At 47.8% G+C, this 15,887-nt stretch overlaps 2 protein-coding genes across 6 annotated transcripts; one reads left to right on the top strand and one right to left on the bottom strand.

Annotated features, from left to right (window-relative positions):
- Positions 1-4,285: 4,285 nt before the first annotated feature.
- Positions 4,286-6,044, bottom strand: LOC100276302 (uncharacterized). The gene is made up of 5 exons (NM_001150125.3): positions 5,876-6,044; positions 5,682-5,734; positions 4,950-5,138; positions 4,774-4,854; positions 4,286-4,702 (listed from the first exon to the last, which is right to left on the bottom strand). The coding sequence occupies exons 1-5, from the start codon at positions 5,927-5,929 to the stop codon at positions 4,537-4,539; spliced, it is 543 nt and encodes a 180-aa protein (NP_001143597.2). The 5' UTR covers positions 5,930-6,044; the 3' UTR covers positions 4,286-4,536.
- Positions 6,045-6,183: 139 nt separating this feature from the next.
- Positions 6,184-14,931, top strand: LOC100275501 (uncharacterized). 5 transcript variants are annotated; one of them, XM_008683393.4, is made up of 2 exons: positions 6,184-7,534; positions 14,363-14,931. In XM_008683393.4, the coding sequence occupies exon 1, from the start codon at positions 6,288-6,290 to the stop codon at positions 7,473-7,475; it is 1,188 nt and encodes a 395-aa protein (XP_008681615.1). In that variant the 5' UTR covers positions 6,184-6,287; the 3' UTR covers positions 7,476-7,534; positions 14,363-14,931. The 5 variants fall into 5 exon arrangements, 4 of the variants coding, with proteins under 4 accessions (XP_008681615.1, XP_020408799.1, XP_008681616.1 ...); XM_020553210.3 differs by lacking the exon at positions 14,363-14,931 and adding an exon at positions 14,055-14,355; XM_008683394.4 differs by lacking the exon at positions 14,363-14,931 and adding an exon at positions 14,025-14,355.
- Positions 14,932-15,887: the final 956 nt, after the last annotated feature.

Genomic DNA, 15,887 nt, shown 5'->3' with positions numbered 1-15,887 from the left:
GTATCATGAGCATTGTGGATCGACGTTGGGAGAACCAAATGGATACCCCATTATATGGAGCAGCACTATATTTGAACCCTGGAAAATTCTACAATATCAAAACAGGTGTTGATGAAGGCTATGTTGGAGAGCTAAGGGGTTGCTTTAATGACGCGCCTATCAAAATGGTGGTAGATGAGGATCTTAGAGACAAGATTGATGCCCAAGCTGTTCTTTATGAGAACCAAAGAGAGGCATTTGCAAATCCAATGGCTATAAAAAATGCACAAACAAGGAATCCACGTACGTATTCTAAAATTGATAGCCTTCCCTCCATTTTCAGCATGTAACATATAATCTTTGTTCTTGCCATTTTAGTTGATTGGTGGCTTGCATATGGTGTTCGTACTATTGAATTATATAAGTTTGCAAGACGGATTGTTAGTCTTTGTGCTTCATCATCCGGTTGTGAGTGGAATTGGAGTACATTTGAATTTGTAAGTGAGCTAGTCAAATTATTCAATTTCTATTCGCCACTACTTTTTATCCTCAGTTTTTCATTGGTTAAATGGTTACTTTTATTTGCACTTGTAGTTGCATACCAAAAAGAGGAATAGGTTAGAGCACAAAAGGTTGAATGACTTGGTATATGTTTCATACAACAGAAAGATGGCTGATAGGTTTCAAAAAATACGTGAGAAAGGAAAAAACTTTGATCCTTTGATTTTAGAAGACTTTGATTGGGACAATGAATGGGTTGATCCATTAGCTAATTCTTCTCATGTTAGCAATGCTCTTGGAGATGATTTCAATTTATCATGGGACCAAGTTGATGAAGCTATTGGTGCATTTGCACATCTCAGAGGTCATAATTTTCCTAGGAGAACTGGTGGTGGGTGTGTGAGAAGGAATGAAGACCTTGAGGAAGAGGAGACTAATTTAGCAAATGAAGATGACGAGGATGAGGAATATATTCTTGATGATCTTGATGTGGAAGATGAAATTGAAGGAAGTAATAGTGGAAACGATGGTGATGATCAAGGCGTGGATGCTCATGGTCTTAATATTGATGAGTTCGATGATGGTTACTAATCATGCATGAAAGTTGTAACTTGTGTTGTGTGGTTAAACTTGTGTTGTTGAACTTCATCTGTTTCTTTTTATGCTAATGCTATTTGGTTTGTGAACTCAACTTATGTATGAACTTATTCTATATTTGAAATTCTATGTCAAGTCTGAAAAGACGTTTCAACGTTCGTTTAAACGTTTAAACTTTGAAAAGTTGGTTCATAACATTTTAACGTTTTACCGCTTTAATAACCATGGTTCGGCCAGAAGGTTTATAGGCCTCACTTCGGGTACCCCATTCCTATATACTCCGACAAGCACATAACGTCCTAACTCAATTTATAAAAAGACGTTCATACCCTTGCATTGTTGTGCCACTTATTATCAACTGTTTATAAATTTGGCCCCACTTTCATATAAAAGTTTAGAGTATAAGAACAAAATCCAACCAGAAACTTGAAAATCAATAATTTTAGATGCAAATTTCAAATACTTTGAATTTCATGAAAACACTTATTATCAGCTATTTGCAAATCCGCCCTCACTTTGATATAAATGTTGAGTATAAAATAAAACCGACCATAAATTAAAAAATCAATTATTTCAAATTCAAATTTTGAAATACTTCGAATTTAATGAAAAATAAATTAATTACCATTACATTTTAACAAAATTTTAACAACATTTTGTTAAAATCCCATTAAAATGTAATGTTAAGTTTAATTTGTTTTCATTAAATTCGAAGTATTTGAAAATTTGACTTTGAAACAAATATTTTTTTGAATTATGGATGGATTTGTGTCATACTTATACTCAAGGTTTATATGAAAGTGGGAAGAAATTTGTAAACAATTGGTAGTGCAAGAGTATGCATGTCTTTTTATGGGTAAGTTAACACTATTATGTATTTATAACAAAATAGAGGTAAGAAGAGGTTTCATTTTTTTAAGAAAAGGGGCAAGGTTGTTAAAATAATAGTAAATATAGAGTTTTGTGAGTAGGGGCCAAAAATATAATACCCAGATTGGAAAGAGCATTATCATCCAACCCGATCACCACGACATGCGAAGCATAGCAGGAGATTACCATTTCATATTTAGGCCCTTTTTGAAAACAAAGTTTTCGAAAACCACAGTTTTTGAAATACTATATTATACTTTAGTCATGACAATAGCACAATTTAAAATACTGTAGTTTTGAAAACTGAGGTGTAAACCTAAGCTTAGAATAACTTAAAACAACTACAGTATTTGCAATACTTCAGTTTTGAAAACAAAAATTTTAGCTAGCTTACCAAACACCATTACGTATATAATACTATAGTATTTGAGAATACTACAGTATTTTCCAAAATTATGAAAAAACTTCACTCCCAAACACCCCCTTAATGTTGGAGCTCTGCATTGCATTGGTCTGATCAAACGAATGCAATATGTTCAAATAGCACATACAACCTTTTCTAATACTTCATAAAACCCTCTTTGACACGTCCTACAATCAGAACCAACTTAAAGGTGACGCTGAAGAGTACAAGAATTATTAAGACTGCTATCCTTATCCAAAATAAAGAAGTGATATCATCATGTTGAGAGCAATGCACACAACAGAGCACGACATTCTCAGGTAAAATCATTTCCAGTCGAACGGTAATAAATAACAGAAGTGTACATTACGTCGATACAACAACTAATAGTCCAATACAATAGGATACATCATACAAATAGATCATAGTTGTTAAGCGTCGCCTAGTTGCCCTGGCGGCGTAAGGCGTTCTGCTCGCCTTACTCCGCACCTAAGGCGAGTGGGGGAGAGGCTATCGGCGGCTAACAGCGGCGCGATGGCTCCAGCACGACTGCTCCATCGTCACCACTGCTCCAACGGCATGGCGGCAGCGCTCATACATGAGGGAGAAGCTAGCAAAGGGAGAGAGCGGGGAGAGAGGGACGCTGGTCGCTGGGAGTAGGGATGAAAACAGTTTCGGAATTTTTCGGAATTCCGGAAACCGATTTCGAAATTTTTCGATCGGATTCACCGGTAACGGTATTTTTCGAAAACGGAATCGGTTTTCGGAATTTTCTATCGGAATCGGTATCAGAATCGGCGTGGTGTTTTACCAACCGTTTTTGTCGGAAATTACCGGATTTGTGTCTCGGAATTTTCCGGAATTGTGTCTCAGAATTTTTCGGAATTGTGTCTCGAAATTTTCCAGCATGTGATTTTTCGCATCGCCTGTACGTCTCTAGATAAGGATTACTTATTTTTGTATTTTTTGGACGCCTTAAGATTTTTTTGGGATAGAATATAGATGGTGTTGGAAGGCAGTTGGGATTAACGATTTGGTCTCTCGAACGAATCCACAATTTTCTATGTACATGTTATGTATTAGTAATATATAATGATAGAGAGTCAACAGTCTGTTTTTTTCACACACTATGTTTTAGGGTTTTCCTGTGAGGTTGTGAAAAACTCTTTATGTGAGGAAAAAATATTTCATAAGTAAGCATGTCATGTCAGCTAGATCAAGTGGATATTGTGAATTGTGAACTTTGAGTCTGTGAACTTGAGATATTTATGAACTTGTTATATTGTGAACTTGTGAATTTTGTAAACTTTTTATATTATAAATTTGTGATACTTGTGAACTTGTTATATTGTGAACTTGTTATATCATGAATTGTGAACTTGTGGTCTTTGTGATATTTTGTCAACTTTGTTGTATTGTGAAGTTTGATATGTTTATCGATCGTATTTTAGATTTCGACCGTCACTGGTGTATTTTCCACACCAAACTTTCATTTCCGATGTTTCCGAAATACCGATATCGTTTCCGTTTCCGGAGTTACCGTTTTCGATTTTGTTTCCGATAATAAATATGAAAACGGTAATATTTTTAGTGTTTACCGACCATTTTCATTCCTAGCTGGGAGAGGCGGCTGGGACCTGAGAGAGGGAGCCAGCTGGCAGACGTGGGAGAGGCGGCTGGGAGGAGTTGGCTGGGAGTACGGAGAGATGGGAAAAGGAAGTGGGCTTAAACTAATGGGCTTGTTGGGCTGATTTATAGGTTGACTGGTCTAGTATTTTTCTTTGCTTTTATCATTTTCTCTTCTTTATTATTATTTTTATCCTAAATGTTTTCTTAAATATAAATATTTTTCTATTTTAAAATAAATTTAAGGGGTCGCCTCGCTTGACTGTTTAAAAGTTAAAAATGGATCTGTCAACTTAACTAACTATGGAATAGTTAACCAAAACTCAAACATATAAATAGATAACTCAAACTCAAATATATTCAATGATTACAAACCTTGGATTTCTTACAAGGAACATGTGTGCTAATCATCACATTCACACAAAAGGATATGCTGCATTACATTTCACATGCCAGGTAGATTCCATTCCAACACATTGGTCCTAAGTCTCTTGACCATGTCTGATGTCGAGAGGATGGTCTAAGCACAGATTCAGAAAATGTGCTATTCTACCACACGCTTAACTTAGAAAATTACCTTTCGAAGACAGGAGACGCAAAGCCTTACTGGCATTCTTCAAAACTGCATTTGACCTTGGGACACGATTTTTCCTATGCTCCAAGAAATCAAGGGCATTCTTCACGTGTTGCGTTGAACGGACATCTTTCAGCAGAATAGTTTCAGGCCTGACCGACCAACAACTGGCATAAGTATAATTTCAGGACTTTATATTTGATGACAGGAACATTAAACATACCCATCAGTTTTCATTCTCTTCTTTCTCCTCTGGACCTTCTGCTTTACATTTTCTTCCTCGGAATCTGATGCGAAGGTTTGCCTGATAATGTGAGATGAAGACCAAATAACCCATGAAGTCCAAGCTAAAAACAAAGATTTTAACAAAACTTGGTAGAGCAAGAGACGTGCTCATACTTCTCACGAGCTGCTAGAATTTCAATTACACTAGTGGGGAGCATGCCAGGCATAGTATTTGTCTCCTCATGCTCCTCACTTTTTTTAGTATCTTCATCTTCTACTTCCTTTGGCGCCTTCTTATCTGGTTTAGAGGATGTTCTTCGTTGGGCCCAACGTTTCCTCCGTTCCTTTCCTTCCCGTGTTACTCTGCAAAGACATCCCACATGGCCATATGGCATTATTATCTGTGCGATACAAAAATCAGATAACAAACAAGTTATAGCACACTGATGGCCTCAAGAAAGCAAGATTCAAATTGGTAATCCATGAGTTACACAAAAAAAAGAGTTAAACCCACAAATCCATAACAGATATACCATTGGACTGGATGGCCACAGAACCACACCACGAGTCATACACAAAACTATATAAACATCTAAAACAAAGAAAGTGTAGAAGTTAAAAGACCTACATTTTGGGCACAAACATTACAAACAAACATGTACAAGGAGATAGTTTTTACTGATTATTGAGCATCTCAGAGTCATTTGGTTATGGTCCAAAAGAAAATTTGTAACGGCACTTGCATCTACTACAACAAAGAGAGCGAATAAGTGAGTTACAGCAGGGAATAAGGAATCTAGCATAGTGAACGAAGACAAACAGAAAAAAGAACAGATCAAAGTAGCACATTTTTGCGGCAGAATGTCCATCCAGTAATCAACTGTAAAGTAAGCATAAGAAACACACCTGAGAACACTGTCTTTCTCGACTTTACTGGTCTCTTCGTGCTTCGCAACACCCTAAAGACAATAACAAGGCAAATCACTCAGTATTTTCTACATATCTCAGCACGGAGTATGAGGCATGAAGAAGAAACAGGATGACCATCGTGATCTACTCTCGCGTAGCGTCGGGTCCTAGAGGGGAGAGGACTAACGCACCTGCACAGCAGTGAGCTCCTCGGGAGCGCCGTCGGAATCGCTTCCGCTGTCCATTTGAGGCGGCTCCTGTCCGTTTCCCCTCTTTATTTTCACCGGATGAGAGCGCCGGGACCTTCCGCTGGCTGTACCAGCCGCCGCCACCGGGAGGGTTTTAATCGTTTGCGGACACACAGAGGCAGAGAGGGGGCCGAAGCCTAGCTGGGTATATGTTGGGCTTTGCTAATTTTGTCGGCTCAACACACGCGGATTTGGGCCTGTTGGGCCTATTCTGTATGCGGCTCGACTGAACAACCTTCGGCCTTTGACACGCAGTGGAAGAGAGGAGACTGGAGACCTAGCTGGATAACCCAACTTTTTCCACCCGCCGGAACACTGGTAACCCTCACGCCGGCGCAGCCGCAGCCGAGGCGCCATGAACAACCTCCGGAAGCGCATGATCTCCCTTCTCCTCCGGGCACCTGGATCACCATACGTCCCTTGCCCCCACTTCTTCCCGCTCTTCTATCCCCACCGCCTCCTCTCCGCCACCAAATGCGTCGCTACAAAACCATTCGCCGTCGAGGACTACCTCGTCGCCACATGCGGCCTCACCCAAGCACAGGCCCTCAAGGCGTCGAAGCATGTCTCCCATCTGAAGGATCCCTCGAAAGCCGACGCGGTCGTCGCCTTCCTCTCCAACCTCGGCCTGTCCAGCGCCGAGATCACCGACGTCGTGACCAGGGACCCCAAAGTCCTCTGCTCCGACGTGGAGAGATCCCTCACCGCTCGCGTCGCCGAGCTCACCGACCTCGGGTTTTCACGTCCGGAGATCGTCCGCCTTCTCATCGTTGGCATGAACCACTTCCGCCATAGCTCGCTTCGCCTCAATCTTGAGTTTTGGATCTCGGTCTTTGGCTCTCTCGACGAGCTCATTCGGGCGCTCAGAATTAACGCCGCTCTCCTCAGCACAAGGATTGAGGAGGTCTGCAAGCCCAACTTGGAGCTCCTTCAAGAGTGTGGTATAAATGTTTCTGATATCTCCAACAGCTTCATGTCCCGTGTGCTCACCAGGGACCCTAAGAGCCTGCAGGAAGCTTTGGCTCGCCTTCATGAGTTCAGAATCCAGCCGGGCTCTCAACCTTTCTTCCGTGGGCTTTATACATTTGCAATCCTTGGCAGCGGGAAGATAACCAAGAGCATTCAGCTGTTTGAGAAGCTTGGATGGTCAAAGGACCATATAGTATCAGCGGTGAAGAGAGACCCGACTATATTGGGTTTCACCGAGGAGAGGGTTCGAAGAAACATGGAATTCTTGATCAGGGTTGTCGGATTGGAGGTACCATACATCGCACGAAGGCCAGCGCTGATAAATTATAGTATTGACCGTCGGTTGTTGCCACGGAATTGCTTGATCAATTTTCTCAGGGCAAAGGGGTTGTTCAATGACGAGGCTAGTTTCCTTTCTGTCGCCGCTATAGGCGATGAGAAATTTCGGCGCCGATACGTGCATCCTTACGAGGAGGATTTTCCAGGCCTTGCTGCTGCTTTTGCTTCTAGCTGTGCTGGAGAACACCAATGGGAACGGCTATATAAGATGACAGGCGAAAATAAAGAAAGCTGACAATTGTTCTGGAAAGTACAATCAGGAACCTGCTGCAAGCCTTGTTTTTCATCACCATGGTCAGTCGTTTTGAAATCTAATTTTCTAGCATTTTGCTGCTGGCTACTGGCTTAGGTGTTATTAAATGTTTGATTAGTGGTATGGTATATTTCTTTCACTAGGTTCTATCTTGCTGCCTCCCTTCTGAGAAAGAGCTTCTCATGTGATGGCATCGTTACAAGTTTATTTATTAACTTGCAAGGATTATCTCAAGTTTTAGCCCAACTTTATTCCTGTGCTTCAGGAAGATTATTACGTTGGTGGTCTACTTCCCACCATGTTTTTTGTACCACAATCTATGAGCTCTCGAACACCAGGAACGGGTTTTTTTATTCCAAATTCTTCAGTCGACAATTGGTTTACTTGAGTGATCCTGGAAATGGAATTTTAGTCCTGCTAAGCACAATGGTACTTCGATGGGCTACGCTGCTTTTCTTGACATCGTATTTGGATGAATTTAGTTGCCTCCAAAATGGAATTAGTAAGTTGTTAATAGCTTCTCGCCCAGACAGGAACCATCAGACCCTAAAGAAGCTGTCCACACAGCCACAGGAGTTTCAAGCTTCAATTGAAATAGACATTACCTATATTTTGAGGGAGGCGCAGCCCAGACCTTTCTATCTGTATGTATTCTCTTCTGTGGGCGGCTTGGAAGAGGGGTTGCAGATACTGTTCAGCGTTCACTCACATCCATAAGATGCAGTTTTGTGCCCATAGGCCGTAGGGCTTGGAAGAGGGGTTGCAGATACTGTTCAGCGTTCACTCACATCCATAAGATGCAGTTTTGTGCCCATAAGTCACCTAGGTATTAAATTTGATCATTTGAAAATTTCTTCTCTCTTTCGTCTTTTAGATATTATCTGTAGAGAGTATGTTAATCTCAATTCATTACTTCCAGTGATCCCTTACTTATAAAAAAAGATACAATCTATCAATAAAGACACTAGCAAGAGCTCCAATGGTTCTTTTAATCCCTCCAGTAATCCTCGACACATAACATACGCATTTTCATGTTATGCTACACTTGATCGATTTAACATTTTGGCCCCCTTCCCCAGCAGACACACAACTAGTGTGTCAAGGGCCTGGGCGTCTAGAGCAGGGGGCCCTCGGCTACGAAGGTCGTAGCCGCGGTTCGTCGTCTTCTCCGGCGTGGTTATTCCCCACAGCCGTAGGCTTAGTTGGTAGAGAGAGAGGTGGAGAAGAGATAACTTGTTTGCTGCCTTTATTCCTGTCTCCCTGTGCCGCATATATAGCCATTGGCCTGCTGTTATTTTAGGCAAGCCTAAACATGGTAACACTAATCAATCACTAATCAATCACTAATCAATCACTCCTTTCCTTCCCTCTACTTTCCATTCTTCTACTAATCAATCACTCATCAATCTCTCCTTTCCTTCCCTCTACTTTCCATACTTCTATTTTCCTTTCTAGCCACTGCTTTCCATAAGCTCCTGCTGATCTCCCAGATCTGCGCGCCCTGCGCGCTCCTGTGCGCGGCGCCTGTCACGGGCGCGACGCTGCCTGGCGTACGAGCGCCCGTACATGACATCTCTCCCCTCGTCGAAGGCCAGCTCGTCCTCGAGCTGGAAGGCTGGGAATCGGGCGCGGAAGTCGTCGAACTCCTCCCAGGTGGCTGATGAAGCTGGTTCGCCGCTCCAGTGAACGAGGACTTGCCGCACGCCACGCGACAAGCGAGCCCCCGCTATACTTGCAGGCTCAGGCACTACCGCACCATTGAGAAGAGGCGGCAGAGGCGGCGGTGTGGTGGGTGGGGAGCCCACGTACTTCCGGAGCACGCCGACATGAAACACGTCGTGCAGGCGCGCGCCGGGCGGCAATTCTAGCCGAACAGCCACGTCATTGATGATCTCGGTGACGCGGTAGGGTCCCACGTAGCGAGGCTTGAGCTTCCCAGTGATGGTTCGCGGCAGGGACGCCGCCACACGTTGGCGAAGGCGAAGGAATGCCCAGTCCCCAACCTCATATGTGACCTCCCGGTGGTGCTTATCATACTGCAGCTTTTGGACCGCCTGAGCCTGCTCGAGACGGAAGCGGACGTCAGCCAGAAAGGCTTCCCGCGCTTCCATTTCTTGTGCCACCGCCGCCACCCTTGTGTCGCCGGGCTCGTAGGAGCGGATGGAGGGCGGATCACGGCCGTAGACCACCCGGAACGGGGTGTCGCGGAGGGACGACTGGTAAGCCGTGTTGTAGACATACTCCGCCCAGGGGAGCCAACGAAGCCACTGGCGAGGGCGATCGCCCGTGAGGCAGCGTAGGTACATGACGATGACGCGGTTGGCCGCCTCCGTCTGACCATCCGTCTGCGGGTGGAATGCTGATGACATGAGGAGCTTGGTGCCCATGAGGCGCATCAGCTCGCTCCAGAACGACGAGGTGAACAGCGGGTCGCGGTCGGAGACGATGGATTGCGGTATCCCGTGGAGACGGACGATGTCGGTGAAGAAAGCCTGTGCCACAGACTCCGCCGTGTACGGATGCGCTAGGGGGATGAAATGACAGTATTTGCTGAAGCGGTCGACGACGGAGAGGATGACCGTCTTGCCGTGCACCCGGGGTAGCGCTTCAACGAAGTCCATCGCAATGTCCGCCCAGACCGCCGAGGGCACTGGCAGCGGTTGCAGCAAGCCAGCGGGATGTAGATGTTCCGACTTGAACCGCTGGCACGTCGTACACGCCCGCACGAAGTCCTGTACCAGGCGTCGCATGTTGGGGAAGTGGAAGTCCCGGCGCAGGCGGTGCAGGGTGCGGTGGACGCCCTCATGCCCATCTTCATGCACGGCAGCCACAATCTCCTGCAGCAGGGGCGACGTCGGTGGAATGTACAGGCGCCCATCATAGGTGACCATGCCGTCAGCCACCGCCCACGGTGCATCGCGGGTGCCAGCGCCGACTCCTTCATGGATGGCTGTCAGAGCCGGGTCCATGGCCTGGGCCTGACGAAGGCGTGCGATGAAGTCGAAGCGGGGCGCGGAGATCGCCAGCAGCACGCTCTCCTCCGTGTCGCGGCGGGATAGAGCATCCGCAACGACGTTCGTGGCGCCCGACCTGTACTCCACAGTGAAAGTAAAGCCCAACAGCTTCCCGACCCAGTGGTGTTGGGGGATTGTGGAGAGGCGCTGGTCGAGGAGGTATTTGAGGCTATAGTGGTCTGTCTTGACGACGAAGCACCGCCCCCAGAGGTACGGCCGCCAGTGCCGGACCGCCTGGACTAGGCCGATGAGCTCGCGCTCGTAGGCCGCCAACGCCTGGTGACGAGGGGCGATGGGACGGCTGAAGAATGCCACCGGATGTCCCTCTTGGGTGAGCACGGCGCCAAACCCGTGTGACGACGCATCACACTCAACCACGAAGGTCTTTGTGAAGTCAGGCATGGTGAGGACCGGTGCCGAGGTGACGGCGGCCTTGAGGGCGCCGAAAGCCGCCGCTGCCTTGTCATCCCAGGTGAAGCCGTCTTTCTTGAGGAGGGCCGTGAGCGGTGCGGCGACCGTGCCGTAGTTGGGCACAAACTTGCGGTAGTAGCCCGCCAGGCCAAGAAACCCGCGCACCGCTCGAGCCGACCGCGGCACCGGCCAGTCGAAGATGGCCTGCACCTTTGTCGGGTCCATGGCCACGCCCGCCGCCGAGATCACATGACCAAGGTAGGCGACGGACGGGGCTCCGAAGGCGCATTTGGAGCGCTTGACGAAGAGTTGGTGGCGTTGTAGTTCCTCGAGGACCATCCTGAGGTGGTGCAGGTGCTCCTCCCAATTCTTGCTATATATCAGGATATCATCAAAGAAAACAAGGACAAACCGGCGCAGGAAGGGACGGAGCACATCGTTCATGAGGGCTTGGAATGTTGCCGGTGCGTTGCAAAGCCCGAACGCCATCACCAGGAACTCGTACAGGCCGTCGTGGGTACGAAATGCCGTTTTGTGCACGTCTTCCGGCCTCATGCGCACCTGGTGGTACCCGGAACGCAGGTCCAGCTTGGAGAAGAACCGGGCACCATGAAGCTCGTCCAGCAGCTCGTCGACCACCGGGATCGGGAAGGCGTCCTTGATGGTGACCGCGTTTAGCGCGCGGTAGTCGACGCAGAACCGCCACGACCCGTCGGGCTTCTTCACGAGGAGGACCGGCGACGAGAATGGTGAATCGCTGCGACGAACAATCCCCTGCTCGATCATGGCGGCGCACTGGCGTTCCAACTCGTCTTTGTGTGCCGCCGGGTACCGGTAAGGCCGGACTGCCACCGGCTGCGCGCCCTGCTTGAGGATGATGCGGTGGTCATGGGCGCGCAACGGGGGCAGACCGGCCGGCTCTGCGAAGACGGGCGTGAAGGTGTCCAGGAGAGCCGCGAGCAGAGGCTCGGCCGCGGTGGTGGCGCCCAGCACCGGCGTCGAGGACGTGGGCACGCCGTTCCAGCAGACTGTGCGGTCGTGGAGCTGGAACGACATGCGCCTGCATGCGAGATCCCACACGATGGGCCCCAGCGCGCCCAACCAGCGAGTGCCGAGGACGACATCGTACCCGGCCAACGGCATGACGAAGAGATCAGCCGGGAACGCGTCGCCACCGACGGTGAGGGGTGCGTTGCGGATGACGCCCACACAAGTGATGCGCTCGCCGTTGGCCACCATGGCCGAAAGGCGCGGGCGCTGTTGCTAGGGAAGGCCGGAACGCCGCGCCGCTGCCTCGGATATGAAATTGTGCGTGCTGCCCGAGTCGAGGAGGGCGACGAGCGGGGTGGCTCCTAACATGACGGCGACCTGCATGGTGTCGGCCACGGGACAGCCTGAGACGGCCTGCAACGAGAAGCACGGCGCCTCAGCGTCGGGGCCGTCGGGTTGGTCGGTGTCGTCTTCGTCCATGATCTCGACGCCGTCGACGAAGAAGATGCGCTTGCAGAACCTGTTGTGACCCCTGGAATACTTGTCATTGCAATTGAAACATAATCCGAGGCGACGACGTTCGGCCATCTCCTCAGTGCTGAGCCTTCTGCCCTCGCCACGGCCCGGAGCCGCGCCCGCCGGTGGTGCCGGGAGCGCCAAAGGGACGTGGGGCGTCGGAAGCGCCATAGGCGCCGGTTTCGGCGGCGGAGGCAGGATGCCGCGTGCGGCTGGCCTGATATGGGCCGGCGGTGGGGCCCTGTCGAGTTCCATCAGCTCCACTTGCCGCGCGAGGCTCATAGCCGCCGCGAGCGACTGGGGGTTGTGGATGCGCACCGCATGGCTGAGCGGTGGCAACAGCCCGCCCGTGAAGAGTTGCACGCGCTGGCGTTCCTCCAGTGGTCCGGCGCGCGGTAGTAGCTCCTGGAAGCGGTTCTGGTACTCCTCCACAGTGCCTGTACGCCTACACTCAGCGAGTTCGAACAGCGGCGCCGAGCGTAGGGGAGGCCCGAAGCGCAACTGGAGGATGTCCTTGAAGCGGTGCCAGCGCGGAGTCCCCTCATCCGTCTGTATCTGGAGGTACCACGACTGGGCCACGCCCTCGAGGTGGTAAGACGCCATCCAAACCTTCTCCTCCTCCATGATCCGCTGCTGATGAAAGTAGGACTCACAGCGGTTGACGAAGAGCATGGGGTCCGACTTGCCGTCAAAACGCGGGAAGTCGATTTTTTGGAACCTTGGTGGTCGGTCGATGTGGTGCTGGCCGTCGTGGCCGCCGCTGCCCGACGGCGAGGAGGAGGGCGCCTTGTCCTTCTTCAACGACTCGACGTCATTTTGGAGGACAGATATCGTACCCACGAGCTTCTCGATTATCATAGCCAAATCATCGATGGTTTTGGTGGTCATAATGGAGGAGGGCGACGGCGGTGATGGTGGAGGGCTGGGTGGTAGTTGGGTGACGTCAAGGGACTGATCGGAGGTGTGGGATCGAGAGGACGAAGATCGCCTGACTCGTGATACCAGGTTGCCAAGGGCCTGGGCGTCTAGAGCAGGGGGCCCTCGGCTACGAAGGTCGTAGCCGCGGTTCGTCGTCTTCTCCGGCGTGGTTATTCCCCACAGCCGTAGGCTTAGTTGGTAGAGAGAGAGGTGGAGAAGAGATAACTTGTTTGCTGCCTTTATTCCTGTCTCCCTGTGCCGCATATATAGCCATCGGCCTGCTGTTATTTTAGGCAAGCCTAAACATGGTAACACTAATCAATCACTAATCAATCACTAATCAATCACTCCTTTCCTTCCCTCTACTTTCCATTCTTCTACTAATCAATCACTCATCAATCTCTCCTTTCCTTCCCTCTACTTTCCATACTTCTATTTTCCTTTCTAGCCACTGCTTTCCATAAGCTCCTGCTGATCTCCCAGATCTGCGCGCCCTGCGCGCTCCTGTGCGCGGCGCCTGTCACGGGCGCGACGCTGCCTGGCGTACGAGCGCCCGTACATGACATAGTGTGAGATTATTTATTTAAACTAAATTTAGTTACTCATTGTATTGTTCGAAATTACTCCTGCTGTCCTGCATGAATTTCTTTCACCGAATCTGTTGTGTTACCTGTTTGTTAAGATGTAGTGCCCCCTCTTTTCTTTTCACAAGGAGGGAGGGAGAGGGATTCTTGCAAGTTGCAACCACCAGATTCTAGTTATTCGGTCATAATTGACAACATTAAGAAAGTTTACCCTCCAAAAGATGGAAATGCAGAGAAATTTACTGTCAGAGGCTCCTCACTTTCTGTCCAGCGAGGGCAATGTTTTGGGCTTCTTGTAAATGGTGCTGGAAAACCTCTCATTAGAGTCTTGTGTTGTATAAATCATATTTTGTATTGTAAATAATTGTCCTGGCGTAGCAACTAGCAAGTAGTAAATGGCTCAACTGCTCAAAGCTTTCTATTTCTTTTCTTCCAGGCTGCAGAACAATCTCTAACTACGTGATTGGTTGTCTACCCGTGTACAACCGTGCTCTCAACGTGCGTTGACCAGAATGCGGCCGGTGTTCGGTTTATTGCGTACACGAGTCTAGGATTGCAGCTGCAGGGAAGGCTAGAAATACCTCCTTTTTGACCAGAGTGCGGCCGGTGTTTGGTTTATTGTGTAGACGAGTCATCCGCAGCTGCAGGGCAGGCTAGACCTCCTTTAACTGTATCCGTAGGTACGTATAGGACATTTCACTTGGTTACCGGTATCATCTCATTTTGTATCTGTAAAGTAGAAACTGTGCGAGAATGAAAATGAGAACCACTGTTTCTTTATTGAATAAAGCAATGTATTTATACAAGGGGAGGAGACACAAAGGAGGGGTCAAAAGCCACGTCCGTACGTGGGGGATGTGCAGGGGCACGTCCCTTTGGGAGACGTCGGTTGCCACCAGAGAGCAACTGATTATATTTTATAACACTCCCCCTTAAGCAGTTGTCCATTATGTATATCCTCCCTTGAAACCTGTAAGCAAAAGGTGGTTTGCAATAATATACTGTGTAATACTCCAGAAAAACCCAGTGGGAAAAATTTGGAGAAAATCAACAGTATATGGTATGTCTTTGGTGTCTCTATCGAAAAACCCTGATAGGAAAAATCAAGAGACTGACATATGCTTGTGTTGACATTGCCTCATTAAAAACCTAACATGAGAAAACATGGTAGTAAAACTCATATAGGAAAAGAGTACAATGTGATGTCAGTATTAGATTAGTCAAGAGATACTCCCCCTGATGCAAGCAAATCTCTAAGTCGACGCATACCAATACCCTTAACACATATCCGAAATGTGGAATAAGGTAGCGACTTAGTGAATAAGTCTGCGAGGTTGTCACAAGACTTAGTTTGCATGACCTTAATCTCACCACTCTGTTGAAGTTGATGAGGGTAGAATAACTTAGGGGAGATATGTTTGGTGACATTGCTCTTGATATAACCTTGTTGCATCTGAGCAACACAAGCAGCATTATCTTCATAGATAATGGTGGGTGATTCAATGGGATGAATCCCACATGATGATTGAATGTGATTAATCACCCTCCGAAGCCAGACACATTCACGTGAGGCTTCATACAAGGCAATAATCTCTGAATGATTAGTGGATGTTGTTACTAGAGTTTGCTTGGATGACTTCCAAGAAATAGCAGTTCCACCATTCAGAAATACAAACCCAGTTTGAGACCTTCCATTGTGGGGGTCTGAAAGATAACCAGCATCTGTGTACCCTACAAGGCTAGGATCATGATTTCTTCCGTAGAATAGACCGAGATCTGCCGTGCCATGGAGGTATCGAAGAATATTTTTGATTCCAGTCCAATGGCGTTTGGTAGGGGATGCACTATATCTAGCAAGTAAATTTACCGCAAAGGCAATATCGGGCCTTGTATTGTTTGCTAGATACATAAGTGCTCCAATTGCACTAAGCTATGGGTACTCAGGACCCAAAATTTCTTCT

The sequence above is a fragment of the Zea mays genome, chromosome 5 (assembly GCF_902167145.1).
Source record: "Zea mays cultivar B73 chromosome 5, Zm-B73-REFERENCE-NAM-5.0, whole genome shotgun sequence".
NCBI classification, from domain to species: domain Eukaryota; kingdom Viridiplantae; phylum Streptophyta; class Magnoliopsida; order Poales; family Poaceae; genus Zea; species Zea mays.
The sequence above is the reverse complement of the archived record's forward strand: the minus strand, read 5'-3'. Positions and strand labels throughout refer to the sequence as shown.

What these genes read in the sequence shown, in the direction of transcription:
- LOC100276302 (NM_001150125.3), bottom strand. Translation starts at nt 5,929, where the DNA reads ATGGACAGCGGAAGCGATTCCGACGGCGCTCCCGAGGAGCTCACTGCT. An exon ending in GAGAAAGACAGTGTTCTCAG is followed by an intron (nt 5,139 to 5,681) that starts GTGTGTTTCTTA and finishes ATGTCTTTGCAG; the next exon opens with AGTAACACGGGAAGGAAAGG. An exon ending in AAGAGAATGAAAACTGATGG is followed by an intron (nt 4,703 to 4,773) that starts GTATGTTTAATG and finishes TTGGTCGGTCAG; the next exon opens with GCCTGAAACTATTCTGCTGA.
- LOC100275501 (XM_008683393.4), top strand. Translation starts at nt 6,288, where the DNA reads ATGAACAACCTCCGGAAGCGCATGATCTCCCTTCTCCTCCGGGCACCT.